At 48.6% G+C, this 26,186-nt stretch overlaps 11 protein-coding genes and 1 non-coding gene across 12 annotated transcripts; 6 read left to right on the forward strand and 6 right to left on the reverse strand.

The window, feature by feature from the left end:
* Positions 1-257: 257 nt before the first annotated feature.
* On the forward strand, positions 258-1,777 carry B0J16DRAFT_362652 (S-adenosyl-L-methionine-dependent methyltransferase; the record flags this gene model as incomplete). Its single annotated transcript, XM_046129827.1, has 10 exons — positions 258-362; positions 421-452; positions 504-602; positions 658-699; positions 748-814; positions 867-907; positions 954-1,163; positions 1,210-1,546; positions 1,603-1,685; positions 1,744-1,777. 10 exons carry the CDS (start codon positions 258-260, stop codon positions 1,775-1,777), a joined length of 1,050 nt encoding a protein of 349 aa, XP_045982746.1.
* Positions 1,778-3,629: 1,852 nt separating this feature from the next.
* Positions 3,630-3,983, forward strand: B0J16DRAFT_319905 (uncharacterized protein; the record flags this gene model as incomplete). The annotated part of the gene is made up of 1 exon (XM_046125539.1): positions 3,630-3,983. One exon carries the CDS (start codon positions 3,630-3,632, stop codon positions 3,981-3,983), a length of 354 nt encoding a protein of 117 aa, XP_045982747.1.
* A 2,085-nt stretch (positions 3,984-6,068) lies between these two features.
* B0J16DRAFT_398802 (Reticulon-domain-containing protein) lies at positions 6,069-8,102 on the forward strand. Its single transcript, XM_046132417.1, has 7 exons — positions 6,069-6,144; positions 6,230-6,375; positions 6,429-6,546; positions 6,601-6,797; positions 6,844-7,050; positions 7,117-7,670; positions 7,731-8,102. Exons 1-7 carry the CDS (start codon positions 6,075-6,077, stop codon positions 7,978-7,980), a joined length of 1,542 nt encoding a protein of 513 aa, XP_045982748.1. The 5' UTR covers positions 6,069-6,074; the 3' UTR covers positions 7,981-8,102.
* A 414-nt stretch (positions 8,103-8,516) lies between these two features.
* Positions 8,517-9,894, forward strand: B0J16DRAFT_371964 (FMN-dependent dehydrogenase; the record flags this gene model as incomplete). Its single annotated transcript, XM_046130448.1, has 2 exons — positions 8,517-8,647; positions 8,700-9,894. Exons 1-2 carry the CDS (start codon positions 8,533-8,535, stop codon positions 9,890-9,892), a joined length of 1,308 nt encoding a protein of 435 aa, XP_045982749.1. The 5' UTR covers positions 8,517-8,532.
* A 91-nt stretch (positions 9,895-9,985) lies between these two features.
* Positions 9,986-11,695, reverse strand: B0J16DRAFT_384176 (Tannase/feruloyl esterase; the record flags this gene model as incomplete). The annotated part of the gene is made up of 3 exons (XM_046131397.1): positions 9,986-10,077; positions 10,125-10,599; positions 10,652-11,695. 3 exons carry the CDS (start codon positions 11,693-11,695, stop codon positions 9,986-9,988), a joined length of 1,611 nt encoding a protein of 536 aa, XP_045982750.1.
* Positions 11,696-12,664: 969 nt separating this feature from the next.
* B0J16DRAFT_340908 (uncharacterized protein) lies at positions 12,665-13,603 on the forward strand. Its single transcript, XM_046127757.1, has one exon. The coding sequence runs from the start codon at positions 12,789-12,791 to the stop codon at positions 13,551-13,553; it is 765 nt and encodes a 254-aa protein (XP_045982751.1). The 5' UTR covers positions 12,665-12,788; the 3' UTR covers positions 13,554-13,603.
* A 59-nt stretch (positions 13,604-13,662) lies between these two features.
* On the reverse strand, positions 13,663-13,745 carry B0J16DRAFT_t158. Its single transcript has one exon. It is a non-coding gene; the product is annotated as a tRNA-Lys (tRNA).
* A 2,600-nt stretch (positions 13,746-16,345) lies between these two features.
* Positions 16,346-17,407, forward strand: B0J16DRAFT_268555 (transcription initiation factor IID, 18kD subunit-domain-containing protein; the record flags this gene model as incomplete). Its single annotated transcript, XM_046123490.1, has 3 exons — positions 16,346-16,408; positions 16,456-16,545; positions 16,592-17,407. The coding sequence occupies 3 exons, from the start codon at positions 16,346-16,348 to the stop codon at positions 17,405-17,407; spliced, it is 969 nt and encodes a 322-aa protein (XP_045982752.1).
* On the reverse strand, positions 17,387-18,973 carry B0J16DRAFT_340909 (Threonyl/alanyl tRNA synthetase). Its single transcript, XM_046127758.1, has 3 exons — positions 18,766-18,973; positions 18,232-18,709; positions 17,387-18,184 (listed from the first exon to the last, which is right to left on the reverse strand). Exons 1-3 carry the CDS (start codon positions 18,962-18,964, stop codon positions 17,566-17,568), a joined length of 1,296 nt encoding a protein of 431 aa, XP_045982753.1. The 5' UTR covers positions 18,965-18,973; the 3' UTR covers positions 17,387-17,565.
* Positions 18,974-19,617: 644 nt separating this feature from the next.
* B0J16DRAFT_384181 (uncharacterized protein) lies at positions 19,618-20,727 on the reverse strand (the record flags this gene model as incomplete). The annotated part of the gene is made up of 1 exon (XM_046131398.1): positions 19,618-20,727. The coding sequence occupies one exon, from the start codon at positions 20,725-20,727 to the stop codon at positions 19,618-19,620; it is 1,110 nt and encodes a 369-aa protein (XP_045982754.1).
* A 380-nt stretch (positions 20,728-21,107) lies between these two features.
* B0J16DRAFT_340912 (major facilitator superfamily domain-containing protein) lies at positions 21,108-23,296 on the reverse strand. Its single transcript, XM_046127759.1, has 8 exons — positions 22,849-23,296; positions 22,662-22,786; positions 22,502-22,611; positions 22,329-22,451; positions 22,150-22,273; positions 21,831-22,103; positions 21,447-21,783; positions 21,108-21,392 (listed from the first exon to the last, which is right to left on the reverse strand). Exons 1-8 carry the CDS (start codon positions 23,023-23,025, stop codon positions 21,201-21,203), a joined length of 1,461 nt encoding a protein of 486 aa, XP_045982755.1. The 5' UTR covers positions 23,026-23,296; the 3' UTR covers positions 21,108-21,200.
* An 849-nt stretch (positions 23,297-24,145) lies between these two features.
* On the reverse strand, positions 24,146-25,362 carry B0J16DRAFT_124675 (uncharacterized protein). Its single transcript, XM_046121671.1, has 2 exons — positions 24,537-25,362; positions 24,146-24,485 (listed from the first exon to the last, which is right to left on the reverse strand). The coding sequence occupies exons 1-2, from the start codon at positions 24,877-24,879 to the stop codon at positions 24,193-24,195; spliced, it is 636 nt and encodes a 211-aa protein (XP_045982756.1). The 5' UTR covers positions 24,880-25,362; the 3' UTR covers positions 24,146-24,192.
* Positions 25,363-26,186: the final 824 nt, after the last annotated feature.

Raw genomic sequence — 26,186 nt, forward strand, 5'->3', positions numbered from 1 at the left:
CAGTATGCCCCCATGACATGATGATCGACAAATATTTTGACAATTTTACTGATAATATCATACGACGGCCCGTAAAGCCACTTGTTGTGTTGGTTATACAACCAACATGGACAAGGATATTTTGAAAACCCCTCATCAAAACCACAAGGCGGTCTGTTGTTCTTTTTAAACTTTTCAAAATCCCCAGTTTCATGAAAATTGAGTGAGAAACTAGCGTCAAAGTTTATTTGCCATCTTTGAAAGCAACTGGAGCGGATATGTCGTCGCCAAAGTCATCCCGGTCTAAATCCTCCCCTGCTCCCCAGTCGCCTAGTGGGATGCCGATGAACCAGGTTGCTGGAGAAGAACCGGCAATTGAAGTCGTGAGATCTTCCCATCGTCATTTAACCTTATCCATGCACTGATAAAAGACTTTTGTAGGGCGATGATTCCGATTCTTCATACACTAGATCGTAACCTTTACCCGGTTTTCTGGGTCTCGAATTCGCACTAATAAATGACAGGACGGGAATTACCGATACAGAGTCTCTAAGGTCCTCTATTTTGAGCTACAAGTGGGAGAACGGACGACGCTACCATGCTTACCAAGATGGATCTTACTGGTGCGCAGTTTTGAGTCTTTGAATCGTACCACGACGGCTTGCTAATTATTCCCAGGGCTCCAAACGATGATCGTCAGCAAGAAGCAGAAGACTTGATGTAAGACCAAAAAGAATTGGATGTTTCGGGGTTAACAGAAATCGTTAGGCACGAAGTCTACAAGATCATTCTGAACGGTGAGCTTTACGAAGCTCCAATCAGCGAGAATCCTCAGGTGGGTCAATGACACAGGGACATGATTATTATAGGCTCTAACCAGGTACCAGAGGGTCCTTGATGTGGGATGTGGAACAGGTATTTGGGCAATGTGAGCGCCCAGGACAGCACCGACAGGACGATTCTAACAGCTGTAGCGAATTTGCCGACGCTCACCCATCTGCTGATGTAATTGGTACCGACCTTTCACCTATTCAACCGAAGTTCGTTCCTCCGAACTGTCATTTTGAGGTTGACGATATTACCCAAGTATGGACGTACCCAGTTGATCACTTCGACTTCATCCATGTTCGTTTCATGACAGGCTGCATTCCTGATTGGACAGAGCTTTTCAAGAAGGCGTACAAGTAAGTCAAGTCCCCTCATCTCCTGATACATGCTGATACCTGCCAGGCATATGCAGCCCGGGGGCTGGGTAGAAAGTCTTGAGCTATGGGGTACTTCCAAATCCGACGATGGTACGCTGAAGCCCGACTCGCCAGCCCACAAGTGGGTAGAGGTCTTCAAGGAGATCGAAAAGATCACTGGCAAGTCCTTTTTCTGGGACGATAAGATGGCCCAGTCCATCAGCGATGCAGGGTTTGTAAATGTACAGGGTCGACGAATCAAGGTACCTGTTGGAACATGGCCGAAGGATAAGACTCTCAAACAGTGGGGAGCTTGGAATAGGCACTTTTTGCTTGAGGGTCTTGAGGGCTTTTCTATTCGTGGATTAACCGAAATGCTCGGAGTAAGTCATTTTGCTGATGAATGACTGCGGTTGACAGGAACTAACTATTTGTTTAGTGGAAGTATGAGGATGCGCAGTTGTTCCTCGCGGACATGCGCAAGGAACTGACAAACCCGGATTTACACTCATATCTAGAGGCGTAAGTATCGACTGAAGTTGATCTAACTTGGGAACTTGACCTGACCAGATTCATGCAGCACGGTCTTCTATGGTCAGAAGCCGGAGGCTTAGGAGCTGAGGGTATTTGGGCGAGGTCAATTCTAGGATTATCAGAGGGGAGGCCAATCGCTTCTGCTTCTATACATAGTTGGGAATAGTAAGTAGAGCTCAATTCCTTCGTAGCGTTCTCCGTACATCTGTGACGCAGAAATTAGACTTGCGTAATGATAATCACGAAGCGCAGGGGCAATAGGTCAAAGAAGACTTTCCAATCGTGACATGCAAACGGCAAGGCTTTCACAGCAGGTCTACTGAATAGCAGCCGATAAAACGACAATCGGTGACAGGAAGAGAGAGAGAATTATGGTGTATCAGTGGCTGGCCCACGTGTGCAGAGGTGTACTTAAGACTTGCCATGTACTACTAGATCGAATCATCACCACCACACCACTACAATCCCGAGTGACGATTCACCAGCCAAGATGTTTTCGCAGTCCCCCACTAATTCCTATCAGGAACAATTCAGCTATTTGATCAAGAAGACATGGTCAAAACATCGGCATCAAGCTAACAATCCACCTCTAGTAGAGGTAAAGCCAAAGCATCAGCAACAAACCAAAGATACACCGGTAAAGAAACCAGCACCAGGATACAAGCCTTTGAACAAGTACTTTCACGCACAATTCCGCCTCCGAACTGATGCCAGAAGCTTTGTGCCCGACAAGAAGGTCTTTGATGCCGCCTTTGAACCACAGTACATCGTTTCGTTCGAAAACAACTTCAAGGATTTGGAAGTCATACGCCATTCGACATGTGGCGATGTGGATAAGGAAACGCGGCGGCTGAAAGATCGGATGGTGGAGCATGGGTTGACGAAAGATTGGTGTGCAGCGTATGGGTTTATCGATGGTAGCCCTGAACCTAAATTGGGAAAACCACCGGTTAATGGTGTCGGTCCCAAGATAGAAGGGAAGACACATGATGAAAAAAAAAGACGGGAGGCAAGGTGGAGAGAAATCAGAGAAAAAGAACAACGATTCAGGTGTAGAGAAAGATGAGTGAATAAGAAGTTGAAACTCAACTGATGCATAGAACTCGGTCTTCGTGCTGTGGTTTCGTTCTGATAGTAGGAGTGTTGCTACTGGGCTATTAGAAATAGAAATAGAATGCGCGAACAATTGACTATTCTTCCACAGTTGCACTTATTATTGGTCTCTGGTCATCATTCGTTGTGATACCCAAGGACAGCCTTTTAGCACCACGTCTGATCTTAGTGACTGGCAAACACGATTTACCACTTGCACCATGTGATATGAATCACGAACAGCGCATGAGTACTTAAGTACGAAATTGTCCCATTCCATCCGAAAACAATTCATGCATCTACTACGCTGGTATCGAGGAGAGAAGTAAAATGACTCGGTACTATCTTCACGCACTCTTCTTCAGAAACGAAGAAGTATCTGCCGACTATATGTCCAGGCTAATCAACTTCCAGACTGTTACACAAACAAGATACAACATGAGTCTGTACTTTGACGATATCTTACTCCAGCTAACTATACCATGTATGCCATCTTCTTTGAACAGGGAACGGAATGAGATGTTGGGTGCTATGGATCAGTATGGCCTTCATGACGATTGGCCGAAGGTGTTCATGCTGATTAACGAGGAGCCTCATGATGTGCCGAATAGGTACATTGATGGAAAGATGTAACGGCATGACGGGCAAATAGACTATCACAGCTACAGTAATGATAGAACTCTGATTTAGACCTTCCTGCTTGTCTGTCACTAGGCAGATAAAGCTGCTCTAAAATGTCTCGACTATAAGTACCATCGCATAGCGAGTTCCTTTCTCTGCTACATCAAACGCTCTCATACCACTAATAAAAAAAGAACTATCACAACTAGATACCCAAACATGAACGAACTACGCTACCTCAAGACCGTTCTTCGTAGAACAAGCAATGCATTCGGCTACATGTACAGCCTGATGCGCTTTCTTGACAACAACGGGAGCAAGTATGCTTGGAGGGTTTCTCGACATGACGAATTGCTCATGATCTCGGAGCCTTTACGCAGGGACATAGATAGGCAGGAATGTGATATGAAGCGTGCGCTAGAGAGGGCGGGCATTACAGAATACTTTGATGTTCTGTTTTGTGCAACTGCGGATGATCCCGTGGAAATTCCTTATGTGAACCCTGAGGTTTACGGACGGATGTATGTGGATAGTCACCGTCACAGGCAGTTGTTGTCTGGATTCAGAGGTTAAGATATCTTATCAATGGACCCCGTGACAGGGCTTCATAATACAACCCAAGCATCCAATTGCTGTGATTCGGCCCTCTCGAGCGACTATATATTCTCGAGTGTCAAAGAGTTTTCGCTTACTCGTTGTGTTCGCACTCATCAAAGAAAAGTTTAGTATATACGACGCTTCCTAACAAACCATGTCTTCCGTATATCTCCACCTTCTGTTCCGGCGGAACACCGAACCATCGAACCACATGCCCGTATTGAGACAGTTTCTTCACGGTTGCCATGGCAGGGTATTCATGACACTATTAATGGACCAGTCTATACTCATAGTAACGTTCAAAGACGAGGACCGCGGAATCGGCAACATGCGACACAGCGCTCTGATCGAAACACGCGAATGGGGTCTGTGGCAGCACTGGAGCTTCACTGGAGACTGCGTTATGGAACCATATGGAAGAGACATGTTATTTCTGACCTTGTCCATGGAGTCTGTACAGAGGGATGCGCGGAGGGGGAGGCCAGAATAGCTTGTGATATGTCCATGTGGCCGCGGCACTTAGCAAACAAGGCAGTTGCTCTCCCGAACCCTCTGATGCAGTGCTAAAATGGGGATCCTATATTCGCTGTTGATGTTAATAACGTCAGATCTACAGCACAGAGCATGTGCATAGAACAAACAAACAAACACGGGCAAGTGGAAGAACAATAGCCCTTGATTCATTGCCCTGTATTAGCCTGAATATATGAAGCATCGAACAACTAGATCTCCGTCACATGTAGATAGACCCGTTGTGATCTCGCTTTCAACAACTCCGCCCGACATCAACAAACCCGCCTGATTCACAACTTGAACAACAATCACTGATCTCAAATCAACAAGCATTTCTAAAACAGATAATCTAAAATGGCTGAAAAGCGCAAGATCACCATCATGGAGCGCAAGAGCGGCGCATCTACTTCCAAAGACGGGAAGGTCAAAAAGCTCGATGAGAAGTATACGGGCGTGAAGGTCATAATCACATCCAAGAAACTCCAACTGGAGTTCTCTACAGTCCCTAACCATGGAACTGAAAGTTTCACAGTCAAGAATATGCGCTCGAGGATGAAAGACCAGGGTCTTACGGGGGATTGGACGCCTGTTGGGTCATGGTAGTAGGGATGGCGACGACTTTAGAGTCGCGGATTGGGTTAGCTCGGTTGTGTTACCTTCTTTTCGAGACACGAACGATACTTTAGAGAATTTCCCGAATGATACTGGGGTCTGCCAATAGAGAGATTTACGTTTGTAGGTGTAAAATGAGTGGAATGCCCGTGACAACCGGGACCTGCATATCGACAACACAGTCAGAAATAGACTTCCGTTGATAAGTGGAATGTGGATTCTGATTTGCAGCATCAATTGAGGCTGCATGCATCAAAGCTAATTAGATCTATAAACAACTTGAAATGAGAAATAATGGAGTGTTGGCATAACCGAAGACTCGTGCTTTGACAACCTCTTCAAAGGAAGCAAGGACTGTCTGTCCATTCGCTATTTCCAGTGCAAATGCCGATCGAGGTAGCTAGCTTCTGTAGCTAAGCTTCCCCACCCCGCATCATAATGGCCATTTCCAAGGATCTATCAATGCCGAGCAATGGAAAATCCACCATAGATCGTGGAAATCTAGGCGACACGAATCCTTGTGCACATCTTTAGCTTCATCCTTGTTCCGTCACACCTCTTTCCCCCGCGTATCGCGATCCGGTTGATCAATTGAGATTTAAGCAGGGAATTAGAGTCGTGTGTCCTCCTACTGTCTCAGGCACGCCATGATGTCAGTCCGAGACATTAGTGCAAACCTTGCCCCATCGCCAAGTTAGATAAAGATATTCAGATGCTAAATTCCTTGTGAATCCTGATTGTGCATCCGTCTTAGCCGTTTATTATGCATTGGAGAGACATGATTAAAGACTTAGGCCTGGAGTGACGCTGAGTATGACGTGGGTGTTGTGTAGCCCAAGACGTTAGTGTTCAACTCATGAGGCTCTAGGCTAGAAATAGGCTGGTTTCATAATGACGCGCTGATGTCACGACAGGCACCAAAAATCATCATGAGCGCATAGGATGACGCATTGGAATTCAGCCCCAAAGTCAGATTTGAGGATAATTCAGATAAAGGGCTGGTGCTGGCTCAGTTCGTGGCTTGTGATTCATATCATCTATTCTACCCATCAATTGAACCAAACTATTTTATTTTACCCAAACTACCTGACCAATAGCCGACATGAGTGGTCTCAGAAACGAATTCCAGCCTGTTCTGGCTGACGATACTTCGCGATCTTCTCAGCTCAATGGAGAACGTCGTCAATCTGGACCGTTGAAGGAGATCATTGCTCAACAGGACAGTCTCTACAAGTACATCAGCGTATGTATCTCAGTAAAGTGCATTGGAGAATGAATATTCACATGCTGCTACAGTGGGAGGATCCAGCTCGAACCATCGGATCGTATTTCGCTGCCCTCGGCTTTCTCCTTGCTGTCCACCATCTCCACCTCACCCAGCTCGCACTCAAGACTAGCGCCATTGGACTCGGAGGTAAGTGATTGCATCTGCATTACTGGCAAGGGCAATCATATTAACTATATCGAGTGATGTCACTGGCTGAGTTCGCTGGTCGCTCCTTTGGTCCCAACAACTTCGTTTCTCGCATGCGGCCCAAACAATACAAGACTGTCCCCGAATCGACCCTCAATGCTACTCTCAAGGATGTCCACGACTTGACCCAATATGCTGTCGTCCAGGCTCAAAAGGTCATCTTTGCTGAAGACCTCGAGAAGACATTCGCTGTAGGTAAACCGTCCGACTAGCTACGTCACTACTAACAACCAGCAGGGCTTCGCGATCACAACCTCCCTCTACTTCCTCGTCCAGTTCATGACTCCCTTCGGAATTGCCATCTTGGCTCTCACAACCGTCTACATCATCCCTCTTGTCACCTCTCCCCGAGGCCGAGGCATCGCCCGCGATGGAATGGTACGAGCTCAGGAAATCAGCGTTGCTGCCGTCGACCAAGCCAGCACCATGGCCCAAGACAGCAAGGTTGCCGTGTCCAACATGGCTTCTCGAGCCCAAGAATCCGCTTCCAACATGACTTCTCGAGCTCAGGAATCTGCTTCTAACATGACTTCCAACGCTCAATCTACCGCTACCAACCTGACCTCTAGTGCACAGGACACTGCCAACAACCTCCGACAGAGAGCTGGTAACATGTTGCCTGCTATGATGCAGAGCAACACTGAGTCTCGACCTAAGAATGTCAGCGATGTCACCTCTAGCGTTCCTCACAGCTCCTCTGGGCCCACTCAAGCCAAGGATATCTCTTCAAAGTACCCCAAGGATGATATGTCGTTCCAGGAATCCAAGGACAAGGCTGCTAGGGCTGATCGCGACATGGCCCACAGCTTCGACAAGTCACCAAAGTCCAGCTTCAGCACTTCCGACAACTCCAACAAGGGCTTCTCCCAATCCGCCGTTCAAGGCTTCCCCTCTCCAGCCAACGACTCATCATTTTCCAAGGCCTCTCATGGCCACTCCGATGACTTTGGCGCCGTTACCAGTGGCTCTTCCAACTCTCCCGCCTCTCTCACCAGCAACGTCGCCAACATTCCATCTTTCACCGCTACTGGCTCGGATATGCCCAGCTATGCTCAACACCGAAGGTATGTCAACTACTCCAAATTCCCTCACATGGGCGGTTCTGACTCTGGCTCGCGATCTAGCTCCAACCAAGCTCCTGCTGGCAAGCGACCATCCATTGATGATGGCAACTACACTACCCAGAACAAGATGGGCCAGGGTTCTGAGTATCAGCACTTTGTTCCTCGCGAGGCTCCTAACAGAGGTGGGCTCGCTACCACTGACACTGAGTCCATGGGCAAGATGCCTCTTGGCGATTTGATCGACCAGAAGAACCAGGCTGGAGAGAAGGCCCCACCTCTGTCTGCTGGTGGTCTCAACGCTATGAAGTAGTGGACGACAAACACTACAACGATTGATGTCAAATTGGAATATTTCACATATGGTTTATGATTTATTTTATGATTTATGTCGAATACGTCTACGGAGTCTGCTCTGGTGGAATATGGAAAGCATTACAATTATCATCGACCTGACTTGAAAGAGTACATGGTCTTGTATTAATAGGCAAAGCAGCTATATATGAAAACAAAATACTGTTTTATGAATCATTCTACAAATCATCACTGTCTCTTTGTTCCCGCATAATTTCGTGTCTTAGACATTACGAAATCGGATAAATAATAGTCCTCGTTTTAAGATGCCCATCCTCAATGACAATTCTTAAAGTTGATTTCTTTAAATCAGAAGCCGAAAATATTTGCCGGTAGAAGGAAGCCTATCACTCGTTCGTCATTATTGTTCTTCGATCGGGTATACGGAAGCACTGATATAAGACGTCATAAACAGCGATCAACGTGGGTATAAGTGGACACATACATCAATATTTCAACAACTTCGACTTCTTCCTTTGCCAAGCCAAGAATATTCGAATAATTATTCAAAATGTCAGACCCAAGATCACCACATCTCAAAAAGCGCGATACCCCTCCATGGGGTTTATACCAGCGCGAAAACTTCTGGAAACTCAACACGGGAGAGGTTCCACCGTTCAACACACGTATGACGACCACGAACCTCTAATCACTTGTAATGTCATCTAACATCTATAGATCCCGATAAGCTTGAGGAACTCGCCAAGAAAAAACTCACTGAGAATGGCTGGCTTTATGCATCTTCCAATGCGGGTTTGTCCGACACTCATCTCGCGAACCGGCAAGCTTTCTTTCGGCATAAAATTGTTCCGCGTCAGCTTGTAGATACAAACGACCGGACTACAAGAACCACCATTTTTGGGCATCAAGTCTCTGCACCTTTTGGTATTGCGCCTATTGGTATCAACAAGATCTACCATCCTCAGGGTGAACTGCCTGTGGCCCAGGTTGCGGGTGAGCTTGGTATCCCGTATAGTCTTTCCACGGCTGGGTCTTGTCCGATCGAAGATGTCGCAGCTGCCAACGACTCTGGTCGTAAAATCGCACAGACCAGCGATGAGAGCCATCGTATCCCGACAGGTCCTCGATTCTTCCAGCTCTATATGCCCCATGATGATGAGCTCACGACTTCATTGCTCACACGGGCCCATGAGTCCGGGTTTGATGCGTGTATCTTGACCACAGACACTTGGCAACTTGGATGGCGACACGACGATGTAGCCACATCGAACTACGCCTTTTATCGTGGCATCGGAGCAGATCTTGGTCTATCGGATCCAGTATTCCAGAATCGCCTCGCCGAACACGGCATTGACCCAAAGAAACAACCCGCAGAAGCGGGAGCACTCTGGATTGACAACGTCTGGCACGGAAGAGCATGGTCGTGGGAAAAGGCCGTCTGGGCTCGCAAGAAGTGGCAGGAGATTAGTGGCGGAAAACCTTTCCTTATCAAAGGAATCCAGCGAGTCGATGACGCAGAGAAGGCAGCTGATCTAGGCTTCGAAGGCATCGTGGTGAGCAACCACGCTGGCCGTCAGGTTGATGGAGCCATTGCAAGTCTTGATGCTCTTGAACAAATCGCTGAGAAGGTCGGCGATCGAATCGTCGTCACTTTTGACAGCGGTATTAGAGGGGCAGCCGATATTGTCAAGGCGCTCGCGCTTGGTGCCAAGTTTGTATTTATCGGGCGACTGTGGATTTGGGGTTTGAGTATCATGGGAGAGCACGGAGTACGGCACGTTTTGAAGGGACTCTTGGCTGATCTAGATATTCTTATGAACGTCGCCGGTATCAACAAGGTGGAAGATATCGACAAGAGCCTTATACAATCTTTCCAGGGGATTGATCGGCCGCACAAGAGCAAGTTGTAAACGATATACTTTTATTTTGAGTACATAATTATTAGAATAGTGAACACATATTTCTTGTTTCATGCGATATCATATGAGAAAGCCGAGTAAGCTTTAAGCTCCTGGAACAACACATTCCCAGCTGTCTGCCTCGGTCGTGTTTCCAGATCCATCCCACTTACTCTCGAACGGGTAAGGGCAGTACTCTACAGGCAGTTAGTACAGATCGAGTAGATCGTGCTTTTTGACTTACTTCGGTAGGCTGAAGCCTTTCCAGCAGTATTATACTTGGCTCCAACAAGGGTAGCAGGCTCCTCATCCTCCTCAACCCACTTGGTCAAGGCAAGCAGGACATTTTCCCTGGCATTGAGTCTATCCTCATCCATGGGGTACACTTGTCCAACATCAAAGGCACCCGGGCCTCCGGAGCAATGGTACATTCCAGGAATGAAGAACTGTCGGTAGAAAGAGTGCATTTCTTCGAGAGTGGCGTTGAGGTTACTCTGAACCTTGGCGTAGTACTCAGCGATCAGCTTGGGGGTGATGGTCTGATCGGCTTGACCATGGTAAGAAATGATCTTGCCGCCCTTTGCATAGAACTTGTCGAGTTTGCCTTCGTCGGCGTTGACACCTCCGGGGTTTAGATTGATGGCGAAGTCCATATCTTTAATGGTGAAGTTGTGGGGTGTCCAGGTCGAGTCGTTGTAGACGGCACCGCGCCAGAAGTCCTATTCATTGGTTAGCAAATATGAATGACGAAGAGGTTGCCGAGTCCCGTACCTGGAGAACCGTGTAGGACAGCTGTGCCGTTCCGTTGACTTGATTAGCAGAGAAGACGCTGGTATCCGCACCCAGGTTAAAGCCAGGGTAGACAATGCGACCCTCGGAGTTGGCGAGAGGCTCGTATGCTGCTCGGACTGACGCAATCTGCTGAGGCTTCAAGCACAAAGAGCTATTGAGTACGTTGGTGCCGCATGCCATGGTCGCAGGGTCAAAAGAGTGAGCGGCGGGGTTGTCAATAATACCATCCTTGACACCGTCAAGAGGATCAAACATCTCAATCTGCTTAGCGACAATAGCTTTCCACTGCTCCGGTCGAACGTAGGCATCAGAGTCGAGGTCCGGCCATCCAATTCTTCGAGCAAGGATACCCTTGGACGCCACGATGTGAAGCCAGTCGATTCCAGGAGCTCCAGCAAGAATACCGTCAAAATCTTCCGGGTAGAGCTGAGCATTCTGCAGGCCTTGACGTCCACCTGTGCTACAGCCTTGGTAGTAGCTCTTGGAAGCTTTCTTTCCGTAATACTGCTCGACGATTTGCTTTGCAACTTGTGCCTCGACGTGGATGCCGCGGTGTCCGAAGTCGTTGATCGTCTCGGGCTGGTTGAGGAAGAACTCGAAGCCCTGTTCGCCGTCGTGACCCGTGTTGGTACCGAAGCTGGCAAAGCCTAGATGAGCACCATTTTGGACAAATCGGTAGTCGATGCATCCCCCGATACCGCCGGTTCCAGTTGCAAGGAGACGGCTGTTCCAGTCATCAGGTAGCCAAGCTTCGATACGAGTTGAGCTAGAGTCGCTCGTTGAGACATTGACGACGACTCGGCAGAGATCGCTCGTGATGTTAACCTTGAGGCTTGATCCACCGCATGATAATACGGTATTGGGTAGAGGAATCACGTCACCCCGAGGATGATGGCTGACCGAGTCCACTGTAGCGTTTGCGATTGAGATGGCGCCTACTTCGCATTTTGAGGTAGACCCTGCTAGAGCCGACACGGCCAAAGCTGGAAGAGACAACAGCACTTTCCCGAGGCTGGAGGTCATATTGAAACTGCACACTGGACGATCCTTCCTGCACGCGACATCCCAGCAGTATTTATACACCCCATTGACAAGGACACAGGGCTCCATCGGCGAAGTCAAGATCACAATAGCCTGGGCTATTACTTTTTGGGGACCATTGTCTGCCGATCTACGTTAGTAGTTGGGAAGCTAACCTCCGCATTTCGGCCTCGGTGTCCGTCGCCGACGAGGCGTAGCGGCAGTTGAGCTTGGTTTTCATGCCGGTGAAATGCCTCACTTTGTGGAGAAACCGTTGGATTGGATCTGGGAAGTCCGAGTTGGTTGCTTAATCTGCCTATATCCCCGGATTTGACGGTAGCTTGTCATCGCGATGAATAGTCGAAGCGGAGAAGTTTACCATGATGATGGTGACTTGGGCTGACTGGAATATGACAGAGTGGAACATGAAAGGCTTGAATCAACAGACTCTTCATTCTGTGTAAACTGAAACGGACCCCAAAAATGTCCCTGCTCGCTGGACGGCGGGAGCTTAGGTACTGGAATTCGGTGGGATGGACGCTGGAATGCCCTGTAAAATTGGCGGCGGGGGCCTCGATCGGAAAACGCCCGGTCAGGCTGGGTGCTATTTACCCTGGACGGGCATCTAGCAATCCCCTTCATCCCATTCCAATTACCATGTCATTCCTTTTTATAACATTTTTTATATGCTATGGGTGTGACATTTCCAAAGCTGTTCAGTTAAGGGTTTGGTGTTGAACGGCTAGAATTAGTCCCCCCAATGGTATGTCGAGGTTGACTGTTCGTTCATATGGATGGAAGCTGACTCGAACATTGTGTAACCTACTCACGCCAACAAATGCAATGAGCTTTAAGTCTTGAAAAAAGTACAGGATGAATAGTAAACACCAGACAATAGAGACGGATTTGTCTCCCATCCATATTGCTCTATCGCGCGAGATTGACGAAACCTCAATCGCGGTCTATAGGTGACGTAATGAATCGTTGGGTCTATGATATCATGCAATGCCAGAAGGTCGTCTCGCGAGAGCTTGCCGCGACATTCTCTTAAAATCTACACAAACTGCATAGTGCAACACATTCACAGTACACCAAAATGGTCCGCGTCTTCATCACTGGCTCAACAGACGGCATTGGCCAAGCAGCTGCCAAGCTTCTCGCCGAGCAAGGCCATCAAGTTGTTCTCCACGCCCGCAACGCCGACAGAGCGGCTTCAGCCAAAGCCGCCATCCCCAACGCCCACTCCGTCTTAGTCGGCAATCTTTCTTCAATTGACGAGACCAAGAAGCTCGCCAAAGAAGCCAACAGTGCTGGACCCTACGATGTTATCGTGCACAACGCAGGTATCGGTTACGGATCGACGGCTTCAAGGGAGATCACCTCAGACAAGATCTCAGCTGTCTTTGCCGTCAACACGCTCGCACCTTATATCCTGACCTCTCTCATGGACAAGCCTACTTCGCGACTCCTGTTCATGAGCTCAGATAGCCATTACGGCGGTGACGAGACGCTCAAGAACGCAACGCAGTCGCACTCGTACGGCAACACAAAACTTCACGATACGATGCTTGCCAAGGCTTTCGCGCGACGTTGGACAGATATTCAGGTTCTTAGCATGCATCCTGGATGGGTCAAGACAAAGATGGGAGGTAGCTCGGCACCGATTACGCTTAGTGAACCAGCAAAGGCATTGGCGAGCTGGGTTGCTGGAGAGGGATCTCTGGTAAAAGCTACTTCTGGTGCTTTCGTAACTACCAGTGGGGAAGCGAAACCTCATCCAGGAGCGGACAATATTAGCAAGCAGGAAGAGTTACTGGATATCTGCAAGCAAGTTTCGGGTGTTTCAGTGCCAGAGGCTTAAGAGACTCTGGTCACCACGCCGAGGTTATCGAGATACAAAAAGAGAATCACACATGAGGACATGTATAAAAAAAGAAATGCCACGATGTTTGCAATCGTTTTATAGGAACAGCCCGATGCGGGGGTCGAACCCGCAACCTTGAGATCGCGTACTCGTAAGAGTCTCACGCTCTACCGATTGAGCTAACCGGGCGTGGCTCTGATTGGATGATACCAGATGCTGGATTAAGCTCTCATACAGCAAGAATGCATGCCCTGAATCTTCTTTATGTTTGAACCCAACCTTATAGTCGGTTATTATCAAGAATAATTTGGTTTGAGCGAAAGCTATTCTGTTGCATTGAAAGACAGTGCTAATACCCACCAAGAGTCACAAGGATCTAATCTTCTCACACAAGACTGTCAACATCTCTAGGTCTTTCTTGTCTCGCAGGGCAAAAAGAAAAGGTTTCGTGTAGGCAAAGGAGTCCCGATGCCTTATCCAGAGTGTGACTATGTTCAAAAATCTTATGTGATGGTCTTGCTTGTCTTCTGTACAATAGTAAGAGGCTGTACCTGAGTATCAAGTTTAACTACGTGGTATTTTGATTACTGCAAGATATCCGCTTTCCATCATCCTTTTTAGTGATAAGAATAAGCTTGATCTGTATGGCTATACCTTGTCACTGTTCCATCTCGCCGCAAAGTTACAAACAAAAGTGAAGAACTGAGCGACGAGCACGCATGCACGTGAGGAAACCGAAGGTAGGCGAGGGACTTGGAGACGAGTAAGCACCAGAATCACGTATAGGGGTCAGCTCGAAAGAAAGAAAAACCTTTGTTCTGGGGCGCAGTCCCAACATTGTTAGACCAAGAGTGAGGCGCCAATCACGGTAGAAGCAGAGACATGGAACTCGGACGAATATCGGTCTACGTTCGTCCAAAACGAACAAGCTTTGGTGCATGCAAAGATTCCTAACTTTTGGAACCCTTACAATGTCTCCTACTGGCCAGTATTCACGTATTTACTTCGTTATAGATTCCTGGAAGAACATATGACCCTTCAGCAAGATCGACCAGGAGCGCAACTGCGCCTCCACAACACTTGATAGAACCATGGAAGGTTTTCCATACGACAGAAGTCTAGTGCTGCAGATGGACGGGTCCCTTTTGCGGTTGCCCCAACGAATTTGGCAAGATATCAAGTGTCTTGCTAAACTACGTCAAGACCTTGAGCGCTTTCCGAGTCCAGACAGCAACCCGATTCTCAGAGTTCAAGTCTCTGTGAGTCCCAGATGAGCCACTACAGACCAGATGATAAGTTGTCAGGCACGGATCCTGATGTATTTTAGTCTGGACCAATGATAGACTGTATTGCCTTCTCGGAAGTCTAATATTTAGAATAGGTGTGGTGCTCCATCATTTACATAGTGCCGAGAGATGGTTCTGGATCACTCGCCCTTGTTGATGAACTCGGCTTTTCCCAACATTAAGTGTGCCTTTTACTTTCGTGCATGCATTCATAAGCAGTACGCGTGATGTCCTCGGTCAGCCACCGGGACTGTTCACAATGGCCGCAAAAAGTGGGAGTTGAAAAACTTTGTTGTACTTCCAGTGTATAAAAGAAGGTCTCTCCGACTCCTTCCTCCAGATTTTACCTTACCATCACACCACCCATCTCTACCATTTCCACCATCATCAAGCATCTAGCTTGTCAAAAGTATACAAAACCCCTATAAACTATCAGTCCTACAATTAACACATCCCATAGAACCGATCATCACACCAAACCTCTCGTCTATCTACCAAAATGGAGCCAGCCGAGCAGAGTATTGCTGCCGTCCCACCAGTCGTGCTGGAAGAACGGGAGATTCATCGCCTTGCCCGCTGTATAAAGCAGTACTTCGAGGCGGCACAAAAGAACACACTCCCTAAATACATCAATTATTTCGCAAATTCGGTTCTAATAATGGAGAACCACCTCCAGCTGGCCACCCAGGTCGTCGAAAGCGACCGCCAGGGCGAGTTCGGCCCGGCCATGTGCGACGGGAGCAATTGGCCTTGTTTGTGGCCAAAGGACCGTGGTGCCCTCTTTGGGGACCTACAAATCTTCACGGTGGCAGCTGTTGCCCTCCTTAACTCGAGACAGCCCGCTGAATCTGTGGATCCCAGCTTGCTAGCACAACCGGCAAACGGGCTGTAGAATCGTAAGAGCTCTGCATTTCCGCGCCCAAGGCGTTGAGCACAGCTACGACTGCTGATCTAGCTCTCTACCTCGAGGCCTACCAAGAGCTCCTCTATCACCTCCTTCTTTCCCTCCGTTCTTCCCCCGTCTTTTTCTTTCTTTTGTCTCCTTCAATTCTTCAATCTCCATGAAGAAAGGTTAATGGTGGCACCCTACGAGGGACCTTCTCAAGCGAAGGGTAACGCAATATATCGCTCCAAAAAAGGAAGGCATTGTCAACACCTCACAGAGGCTCGGTCGGAAGGCGCTAGGACGGGGGATGGCTTCTCACGATACGGTGTATACCATAGATATTTTCCGTATTAGCTTCAAATTGACTGCATTATTGATACGCTCGTTGCTCCCTCCTTTTGTTTAAAAGTCATGGTCATGGCTTCTCACTAGCCTGGTTCACCACCTCCCTCGTGTACCTGATTAACAAAGAACACTCAACCAACAGTCAATCAACAATCAGACTGCATGCATCACGAACCAACCGAGTTTCTGTACATTGGTTCCAAACTGCAGAGTATAAAGATGCTAGTGCGTGCAATTTATCGACCTGACCAAGAACATGACCTTATTCGAACATGTCTCTGTCCTTACCCGCCACGAGCGGGTTTACGCCCAAATATCGTAACGAGATCCAGCAGGTAACCAGCCTCTTTCATCTTTAGTCGTCTAGTCTAATATTTTCCAGATGATGTATGTTGCTGGCGAGACCCAAGATGTCTCGTTAGAGACGTTGACCCTCGTGGAACAGATCGTACAAGACCAAGTCAGACATATCGTTAGTTAACAAGCGATTTGGCCAAAACCTCACTAATACCCTCCAGCTATCCACCGCTAGTGATCTCGCCGCACACGCCGGCAAGAAGACCGTCTCTCTCAATCACATCATCTTCCAAGTCCGCCACGACGAACCAAGAGTCCAGCGCATCAAATGCCTGTTGCAGTGGCGAGCTATCCGCCTGGAAGCTAAGAAGCGTAATAAGGATACGCAGGACGATGTGGAAATAGACGATCCCGACGAACTGTCGGACGACCTGCTCGAAAGCCCTACGGTCGAAGAGGCTGCTGCTAAGAGAACGGAACCTGCAGCAGCCACATTGCCTTGGGACGTCGAGTCCTACTACTCGGTCATTCCACCGGGCGGCGACACGAACGAGAAGCTTCTTAACGATCCCGGCGAGGACTCCCTTCAAAGACTTCGCTGGGCGGACGAAGTCACCAAAGCAATGACCAGCGAGGAATACGCCATGTACTCTGACTACCGACACGCATCTTTCACGACGAGAAAGGCAAAGCGTTTCCGCGAGTGGGCAGGTATTGGTGTTGTAGCCGATATTGTCAAGAAAGAGGACTCTCTGGAAAGCCTTGGTTTCTTAGCTGCTGGGATGGTGAAGCGCCTCACAGATATCGCACTGACGATACAGGCACAAGACTTAGCGGCGCAAAGAGCCCGAGTTGGCCTTCCTTTGATGAAACCAGGACACATGAAGTACGGATTATTCGTTACCGAAGGCCCAGAGAGAGAGCCGATCGATGTTGGCCATATTCGAAGAGCCTTTCGTGAGACACAAGCGAAGCCCAAGAAGAAGCGGGTGCAACTGAACCGAGTCATAGGACCCAGGCACTTGGAGTTGATCTAGAAATTTGAATGTTGTAGAGGACAGAAGTTTACGGAGACATTTGGAAACTGAAGAATGGAATCAGAAAGAACGGTTTCTTGGATATGGATCGGCTTTGGGCGTTTCCAGAATACAGCGCGAATGGATTTCAGTGTATCTCAAACACGAAGGGCTAGGCCTTACGACTCAACAATCTCCTTCAGAGCGGCCAACTCAGCGTTGGTCCACTCCTTGACTTTACCCTGCCATTTCCCTCCGGTACCACCACCTTTGATGTCCTTCACTACAGCCTTGACCTTCTTCACCATGGCATCAACAGCGACTTGGTCACCCACGATGACGACCGGTCCACCGCCTTTGGGCTCACCAATCGCAATGACGACCACAAAGCCTGTTCCCTGCAGGATATCCCTCGTCTCACCAACGATCTTGTTAATAAAGTCGGTGTTGCCCTCGTAGCGATGGATGAACGCATTCATTCTGTTCTGCACGATGATCCGGATCGCTTGCTCGCTTTCGAATTTTGCTATCTCGAGGAGGAGTTTCCGCTCCGAGCGCTTTAGACCAGTGCCGCTGTCAGACAGAGCTGTCGCTCGGGTGACGACTTCGTTGGGGTCACTACTCGAGGACAAGAGTTTGGCGATTTGGTTGATGGCGCCGACCGAGGAGGTAGCGAGGTTGATAGCACGATCGCCGGCTATGAATGATAGACGACAATTCTTGCCATGAACAGATTGCGTTGTGCCGAGAATGATGAGGGAGATGTGTGAAGTTTGACCGAGGTGAGTTCCACAGCATCTGTCAAAGTCAGTAACGAGGCTTGCGAAAGGCCGGGAAATACGTACGTGTTGTCATCTAGATCCCCAATGGAAATGACCCTAACAACTCCATCAGACTTGTCGTAGTCTCCCGGTAGTTTGTCATGTTTCGCATCATCCGGCGTCTGAACTTTGATGGATAGATTATCGCGAATCTTCTCCGCGCACTCCATCGTGATAGCCTGCATCTCGTCTTCTGATGGCTTTCTCTGCAAATCGACATAGTTGAAGCCCCCATCTGTACCGATTCCCCAACCCACCGTCTTAATGCCATGGCCTTTCATCATCACCGCGGACAAGAGATGCTGACCGGTATGCTGCTGCATATGATCCCAGCGACGCTTCCAGTCGATTTCTTGACGGATCTTGTCGCCCGGAGAAAGCGGTTTGGGCGAGTAGATCACACATCGGAGACCTTGCCGTTGCACGTTTTTGATGGGAATTGGAGCTTGGTCGTCGCCTGAGAGGGGTGTGATCGTGCCGTGATCGCAAGGCTGACCGCCGCCTAAATCACTGTTAAATAAAGTTCGAGTTTCGATAAGCGCAAATGTGATAGCTCACCTTCTGGAAATAGCACTGAATCAGAGCATTCAATTAACCACTCATCATGCGCATGTCCATTATGCTTCTTGGACTTGTGCGCTTGCTTCGGCGCCTTCTCACAAGAGACAACTTTTGTCTCAAGCGTCTTCCGATAGGAATCTGATTGGCATGTCAAGTCGCCGACGACGCGACTGTCGCTGTTATCTTGTTGAGTCATATTGTCGATGTCGACGTTGGTGGAGCACCGAACATCCGGACATGTGTCACTGACGTATGGGGCATGATGACTAAGATGACAGTCACTTGACGTAAAGAGCGAACAAAGAGATGTTATGTCATGTGGCTGGATGGTGTCTCAGCTTAGAATTGAGATAATTCGAGTACATCAGCAAAATTTGATTAGAGAAAGTAGTTAAAGTATCGAGATTTTTTGCTTGCGACATTATGCTGCCTCACCGCGAAACCCACCAGACAATCTTGAAGTCAAGGAGTGAATAACAAAGGAAAGCAAACATGGGCTGAAGAGCTATAGCAAGTGGTACGAGTATCTACCAGTCCTTTCTTTTGGTCTCCAATCCAATCTCAATTCGATCACAATACTTGTCCAGCTGTCCTCTAAGGCTTAGGCTACAGAAATAAAGCAGCCTAAGGGCCAGCCTAAGCTAGCATAAGGCGACTGAATTATTTCGTCTCTTATGCTCCCGGGGCCAACTCTTTTGACATCCTGAGGACAGCCCACGCTCGTTGTCGTGTGTTGAACCTGCTGTCGGCTTCGACAAGGCTGTCCAAAGCCCCATAAGAAGCCCATCATCATCATTCGTACCAGCATGCCGACTTGGAAAAGGAGTCTCTTGGTATGGAACCCGCAAATCATTGTTGGGATCCCGAACTAGCACTCCTGACGGGGATAATCGGCACGTCGTTCAGCTCCGAGAAGCGTGTGTTAGGGTTGATGCGTCTATTCCGGGGCATATTCCGGCGCCCGTCCCAGACCCGTGGGATTACCTGGTAAGGGCGAGCGACTTCCAAACGGCTTTGGCCGGGGAGATGCAGCTTCATCTCTTCTTCGTCAAAAGAGCCTTGTTGTGCAGCATTGGAAGCAGTTTCGCTAACGCCACCGCCACCGCCCTTTCTCTCGATGTCGATTTTAGGACGGAACGTGACTGTGACAATGTAATAGTCGAGCCTTCCATCCTCAGTCTCGTCACGAATCCATCGTTGATTATTCCAAGTACTCGAACCATTCCAATGGCTTTCTTGCGTGGTGGCATCGGCATAAAGAACAACGCCATCTTTGCGCTTGAAATACCACTTCTTGATCATCTGCGCCGCAATCTTGTCGACCTGATCCTTCTTTCTCTTCAAGGACTCCAGCTCAAAACAGAATTGGTTCGTGCTGGACGACAAGACACTGGCGACGCCCTTGATCCAATTCGCCTCGAAACGAAGAGGCTCGTCGTCCTCCCAAAACCACCAATCAGTGTGACGAATGGTCAGCGTCACGATGCGGGGTGCAAGATACGACGAACTCAGAAGGCGCTTGAGCTCGCCATCCTCAAGCTTGTACATCTGCGCAAAGATCCTCAACCTCTCAATCTCGACATTGTTTGTGCCTTGTTGATCCGCAATTCGTTTGAGCATCCTACTCATCGGAGGCGGACGATGTCTAGAAGGCGGGGCACGATCTGGCGACGATAACCATCGAGTATGTTCTCGTAGGAGGAATGGCTTGAACCATGTCTCACGGTAGATGGCTCGACATGTTCTTAGCAATCTGGTGTCGGTGGACTGGTCGGCTTTCCATGAAGGCCGAGTATAGCAGGTTTTGTCGCTGAATTGATACTCTGGGTCAGGATGGTCTGTTAGGACGTAAGAGAAGATGCTGTCCCTGATCTCGCCTGGAAGGACTCGGAAGAGGGGAGAGTGTTCTTGGGGGTTGTCTGATTGGCAGAGGAGGCTCTCGTGAAGTAGTTGATGCATTTTGCAGAGATTCTCTATTTGAGCTTTTTGAAGGTCAGTTATCAAGTCGTACAGTTCAATTTGCGAAGATTTGTTGAAAGACTGATTGAGGATGAATGCTGATTGATAGATAGAAGAGAACAATCATAAGATGATGTCTTTTTAAGGTCCCCGCCATCATACCGTTAGGCAACCGTGCGGGGCTTCCATCCATCCTAGCCGTCCTCTTGCCTCCAGTGCCTTGAGCCAACCATGGCGACCCAGCCGCTACGCCATGCACGGGATTTCCTGTGCACAATTGACCCAATCAAACAGGACGATAATGGTAATTACGAGAAATACCTTGATCTCTGTTCGCAATGCATAATACGAGCTCAGAAAGTCCAATCACATCACTGCACGTCAGCCAAGCCACGAAAATGCCGTTGAAAATACGTTAACGTTCATTCATTCGGAAACATCCTAAATTATATACAAGATATGCTTTTGTCCAACTAGTAGCCGTAGAGGTTGACTTGCTCAGAGGTGGAAGCGCGAATGCGACGGTTCTCACGCACCAACAGGATACGAATGGCCCAGGCGCATGCAATAGAGCAAAGAGCAAAGCCAGCCGATGCACCAAATCCAATTCCGTATCGGGGAGAGTCGCTCTTGGGCCAAAGGTAGGCACCATAGATGTAACCAATCTAAGGCAGAATTAGTATCAAACTAGACCGGTATTGAGAATGGTCGTGACTTACCTGACCACCGACGTTGGTCATGGCCAAAACAACAGCCTTCTTCTCCTTGGTTTGCGACAGAGTAGAAGACGCCCATCCGATAATGACAGAGTTGACAGCGTAGGCACCCATAGGGAAGATGAAGCAAGCGACGTATCGAGCAGCAGTGTTAAGAGTCGCAGCGGCGAGAACGAAACCGACAACGGCGATAGAGAGACCAGCGGTGATATGCCAGGTGCGCTCGTGCATGCGTCCAGAGTTCCAACCAAAGAGGATACCAGCAGCGCCAGCGAAGATGAAAGGTGGGCAGGTCATGACGAGGGTGATGGTAGTGTTGAAGCCGAGAGTCTTTACAACACTAAAAACAGTTAGCCTTGTTCGTGAGTCAGCACCAACGGGACTTACGTAGGGAAGAAAGAGTTGAATGAGCAGGCAGAAAGATGGAAGTTCTGCATGAGGCAGAAGAGCCAAGTTCGCTTATCCTTGCAAGCCTGCTTGAGACCATCCCAAGACGAGCCACCCTCTTGAGAGTCGGACACCTTATCCTTCTCCATGCGTTCATGAGCAAGCTGCTTCTCACGCTCTGTGAGCCAGCGGGTCGTGAGAGGAGTATTGGGGAGCATGAAGAAGCCGAGAATGGCTACCAGGGCGGTGACGGCGCCTTCAACGATGAAAAGCCTGGAGTCGTCAGTTGCTGATCGGAAATTTGGTTGGGTTGACTTACCATCGCCATCCCGCGAGACCAGCAAGACCGTCCATACCTGCGAAGATACCTGCAGCGATAAGACCAGAGAAGCCGGTGGCGAGAATCTGTGCACAGTAGAGAAGAGCAATACGGGCGGCGACCTCTGCTCGACGTTAGTATACAACATACTACTCTGTACGGTGAATCGAGCTACTGACCCTTTCGTGTGTAGAAGATGGAAAGCATGTATGTGGCACCAGGGTAGAAAGGAGCCTCAGTAATACCCAAGAAGAATCGACAGACAACCAGGCCAGCATAGCTCTTGACAAGCGCGGTGCAAGCTGATCGTAGCGTTAGCAGATAATTCCCTTTCCTGTCGCTTGTAACTTACCAGACACAGCAGCCCAAACTAACATCCAGCAACTCATGTACATGCCAGGCTTGACTTTGGTGATCAACATGTTGCTAGGAACCTGCATCAAAACATAACCAACAAACAGACTGGTCAAGGTCAGCGCTGTGTTCAAAACTCGTACTTCGGTTTCACATACATCGAAACAGTCGTATTGAACTCGGTTCCAGTCATGTTGAGATCCTCCTCCAAATTATTCAATCGTGCTTGCGCAATGGCATTTCGGTCGACGTAGTTGAGGAAGTACATGACGCAAAGACAGGGCTGTAAGAGAAGATCAGTTAGCCAAGAACATTGGCGATCGAATACCAAGCATTGGCACGTACCATGATCCATAAGTCAAGCTTCTTGACGAGGCGGATCTCTTCTGGGTCTGTCTTCTTGGCAGTACCCGTCCAATCCCTCTCCTCATCCTGCGCAGGCTTCTCATCCTCGAGAACGCTGTTGACGTGCGCGAAATCGGACGTCTCCTTGCCTTGCCGGTGCTCGTTTGTAGTGGCCATGTTTGTCGCTTGAAGAGAAGATGCTGGAGCCTTGAGAAAAAACTTTTCACTCTCTCAGGTCTGGACCCCGTGTATTTATGGCCCCGTCCATGATCATCGCGCGGGGAGCGGGGAAGCTGGGGGAGCTAGTGAACCTGGGGAAAAGAAGAATCTGGGGTAGTTTCGGTGGTTAGAAGTAGAGTCCGATCCTGCTTTGTTGAGGGGAGAGAGACGCTAAAGAGGTTATGTTTGTTGATGACAGATGTGTGGTGTCTCATTTGGTGGTGAATTGGGATGGAATTGCGGAGATCAGAGGTGGGATGGGGAACCATTAGATGGTGGTAGGGACCCGACTCCAGCGCTCCCTACTCCCTGGTTCAGTGGGGGTGAATGGTCAATGCGATCCATTTTACTGCTAAAGACGTTCATGGGAGACACGGTACTTTATACCGACAGTCGGTGTTGCCTTGCAATCTTGGAATTTACCTGGATATTATTTGCATCATCACGGGCAACATCGAAGGTACGATGATTGTCTGTTCTGCTATCCGTAGACGTAGTACAGTTGACGAGTCATTCTACCCCCATCACCAAAGCGCCGAAATACAACCTCAACCCATGACGCCGATATGATCAATCTATCTGTACTCCGGGACATGATGCCGAAGCAGAATCTGATAATCATAGATCAGAATCAAGATAACAATTCAATAACTCCCGGCTTCTACTTTTGTCGCCGTGTCTTTTACTCTGTAGCTTTCTGCACTCGCTTCTCAAAAACTCGGACACTGATCAGACTCCGACGCGATGGCGTCTGTTCACGTGTGGCGCTACGTCCCTAAAAGAGAGTCGAGACTCGAGACGGTCAACTCCAATCTTGGCTAGATTTGACGGCGATTTATTTCTGGGGATGGATGTTTGGGCTGGGCTGCAGGCATCGATTGCCGACTTGGCGTCTGAGCTTGGGATTGATTATGGTTAAGGGAAAATGTCACTGGAGATTGGGGACAGAGAGCCGGAAAACTGTTGCCGGGATTTATAAGCGACTCAACATAATTCGCAAAACATGACTCTATCCCAGAAGAGAAACAAATAAAATTCACTTTTCATCACATTGGAACCTCGATGGCACAAAGGTAGACGCGATTGTGCAATTTACTACTTGGATTGGCGTATAATTGACCTCCCTCAGTGGCAAGCCTTCCCATACTTCCTCAATCTCGCATAATTATACGGTAGCGGCGCCATAAATCCAGCAGCAATCGATACCAATGCCGCAATCCAGAACGAAGGATCATTAAGCGCAACTTGTCCACCAGTAAGATAATAATCCACTGCATTCTCTGCCGCTTCCATGGTCAACATGGAGATTAAGCTCATCCCAATTGCCGTCTTTGCGGCGGTGAGCCATGTAAGCCCGTCGCGACCGATACGCAGCATTACAGTCTCGAGAAGGATAGACGTTGAGATTCCAGATGCCACTGTTTCTGTTAGCGAGTGGTAAGGTGGTAGTAAGGTAGTGGGTGACTTGCTGGAGATTGGCATAACGATTGCCATGGACAGGTCCGGGTAGTAGGCCTGGAGGAGCCACATCGCCGTGAAGTCACCAGCTGTGCAGCCGATGAGACATCGTACGGTGTTGACTGAACTTCTCTTCCATGTCGGTCTTGAGTTCCAGAATGCAGGCGACGTGATTGAAGTCGGTGGTGATGTGTTTGCATTCTTTTTACTGCAGCATTGGCTGCTTGTCCATTGTTTCTGGAGGCTGGTCACTGGTAAGAGGCGCTGAATTGATGTGACGCGACGCGACTCCAAGGTGGCAAAAGCACCAAGATGGCGCGCGCAAAGTCGTAATGGGCTCGCAGTTCCACGCATCTCTTCTGTAAGACACTCAAGTAAAATTTTCGTATTTGCAAGCTGTATTGCAGGAACGGTTTGCTGATGTGAATAGAAGGGTGCTCGATGTTTTCGCTGGCGCCGCCGCACAATTGACTCAGTTCCACTTTAAATCCTTCTGCTTACAATTGTCATTGACCAGTAAGGGCATATTAACACTGAAGGGTGAAAAGTCTGTAAACACCTAATTTGATAGATGTTCATAAATTAATACCCAAGTCCGGAGAACTGAGAACTACCAAGAAAGGTTCCAGGAACTGCCGGTGACAAATGTTTTTGCACGAAGCGGGAAGCATAAGACGTACTGTCTGCGAATCTAATCTCGACAAACACAAACCAGGTGTAGACACTTCTGACAGAATATGAACAAGTAGTCTGAAAATCCTGTCATTGACCATTGAGTCTCTTCACTAGCCCTAAAGTTCTTGAACAGATGGTATTTGCATTCGACTTCGACTTTGCTGGTTTAGGGTAGGGGAATTGGGAGAGTCTAGAGATCCATATCGGAATAGCCCGGGTTTCAGACTTACGGACCGGATTTCTCCGAACAGGGGATCTTGAGATGCTCTTAACTTATCATCCATGCTTTAGCCTCTCGGCCCCGCTACTGTTTGATACAGAACATATCATAAATGACTTGAGCTAGAAGTAATAAGCCCGTCGGCATATCTTACACTGAGAAAACGATCAATGTTGCGGTTCCTGTCCCACTCGAATGCGCTCGGTTGATCAAAACGATTAACGTGAACCATCCGAGACCGAGTAAATCAGGGGAAAAGAAACAAACACAGGACTCGCCGCAATAAGTAAGGATTAGCTGGAGTCGTTGTACACTTGGTCGTGCACTCGCTTTCGTGACGACCAAGTAGGGAAATACTCCGGTGTTGCTCGTTTCGTGTTGATGCGCGACAGTCTGTGACACTGTAAAAAGTCCTAGACGGAACAGTAAAGGGCATCGCTCATGACTTGTCCGAAGTTGTACCCGTGTACGACTGGAAACGGAAAACCCCAAGGGCCAATAGACAATTGTTGCCCTTGGACAAATGACTATTGGATATGACAAGAACAGTGGCCTTAGCGAGTGCACAACACACAAGACCAGGTGCGTGTAAGTATGTACAACTATCCGCTGCTACGAGCGTACAAATGCACACTGTTTGATAGCTCATACTCGCCCGAAGTCTCTCGTTCCGTCTCGAGTCTCCTGGGTGTTCAGTCACGTAGATCAGATTTGCTCGTATTCATCGAGATCTTGTGCTTTCCCTGGTCCCGGGACTCTGCTAGTT

This window comes from Fusarium flagelliforme (genome assembly GCF_020744385.1).
Source record: "Fusarium flagelliforme strain FIESC 12 MPI-CAGE-AA-0113 chromosome Unknown B0J16scaffold_4, whole genome shotgun sequence".
Lineage (NCBI taxonomy): Eukaryota > Fungi > Ascomycota > Sordariomycetes > Hypocreales > Nectriaceae > Fusarium > Fusarium flagelliforme.

Coding starts and splice junctions, on each gene's coding strand:
- B0J16DRAFT_398802 (XM_046132417.1), top strand. CDS start 6,075: ATGACGCATTGGAATTCAGCCCCAAAGTCAGATTTGAGGATAATTCAG. Junction 6,547..6,600: donor TAGCGCCATTGGACTCGGAG/GTAAGTGATTGC, acceptor AACTATATCGAG/TGATGTCACTGGCTGAGTTC. Junction 7,051..7,116: donor CCATGGCCCAAGACAGCAAG/GTTGCCGTGTCC, acceptor TCTCGAGCTCAG/GAATCTGCTTCTAACATGAC.
- B0J16DRAFT_340908 (XM_046127757.1), top strand. CDS start 12,789: ATGGTCCGCGTCTTCATCACTGGCTCAACAGACGGCATTGGCCAAGCA.
- B0J16DRAFT_340909 (XM_046127758.1), bottom strand. CDS start 18,964: ATGACTCAACAAGATAACAGCGACAGTCGCGTCGTCGGCGACTTGACA. Junction 18,710..18,765: donor TTCAGTGCTATTTCCAGAAG/GTGAGCTATCAC, acceptor ACAGTGATTTAG/GCGGCGGTCAGCCTTGCGAT. Junction 18,185..18,231: donor GGGGATCTAGATGACAACAC/GTACGTATTTCC, acceptor TGACTTTGACAG/ATGCTGTGGAACTCACCTCG.
- B0J16DRAFT_340912 (XM_046127759.1), bottom strand. CDS start 23,025: ATGGCCACTACAAACGAGCACCGGCAAGGCAAGGAGACGTCCGATTTC. Junction 22,104..22,149: donor GGTCTCGCGGGATGGCGATG/GTAAGTCAACCC, acceptor TGACGACTCCAG/GCTTTTCATCGTTGAAGGCG. Junction 21,393..21,446: donor TGACCAACGTCGGTGGTCAG/GTAAGTCACGAC, acceptor ATTCTGCCTTAG/ATTGGTTACATCTATGGTGC.
- B0J16DRAFT_124675 (XM_046121671.1), bottom strand. CDS start 24,879: ATGCGTGGAACTGCGAGCCCATTACGACTTTGCGCGCGCCATCTTGGT. Junction 24,486..24,536: donor AATCGTTATGCCAATCTCCA/GCAAGTCACCCA, acceptor TAACAGAAACAG/TGGCATCTGGAATCTCAACG.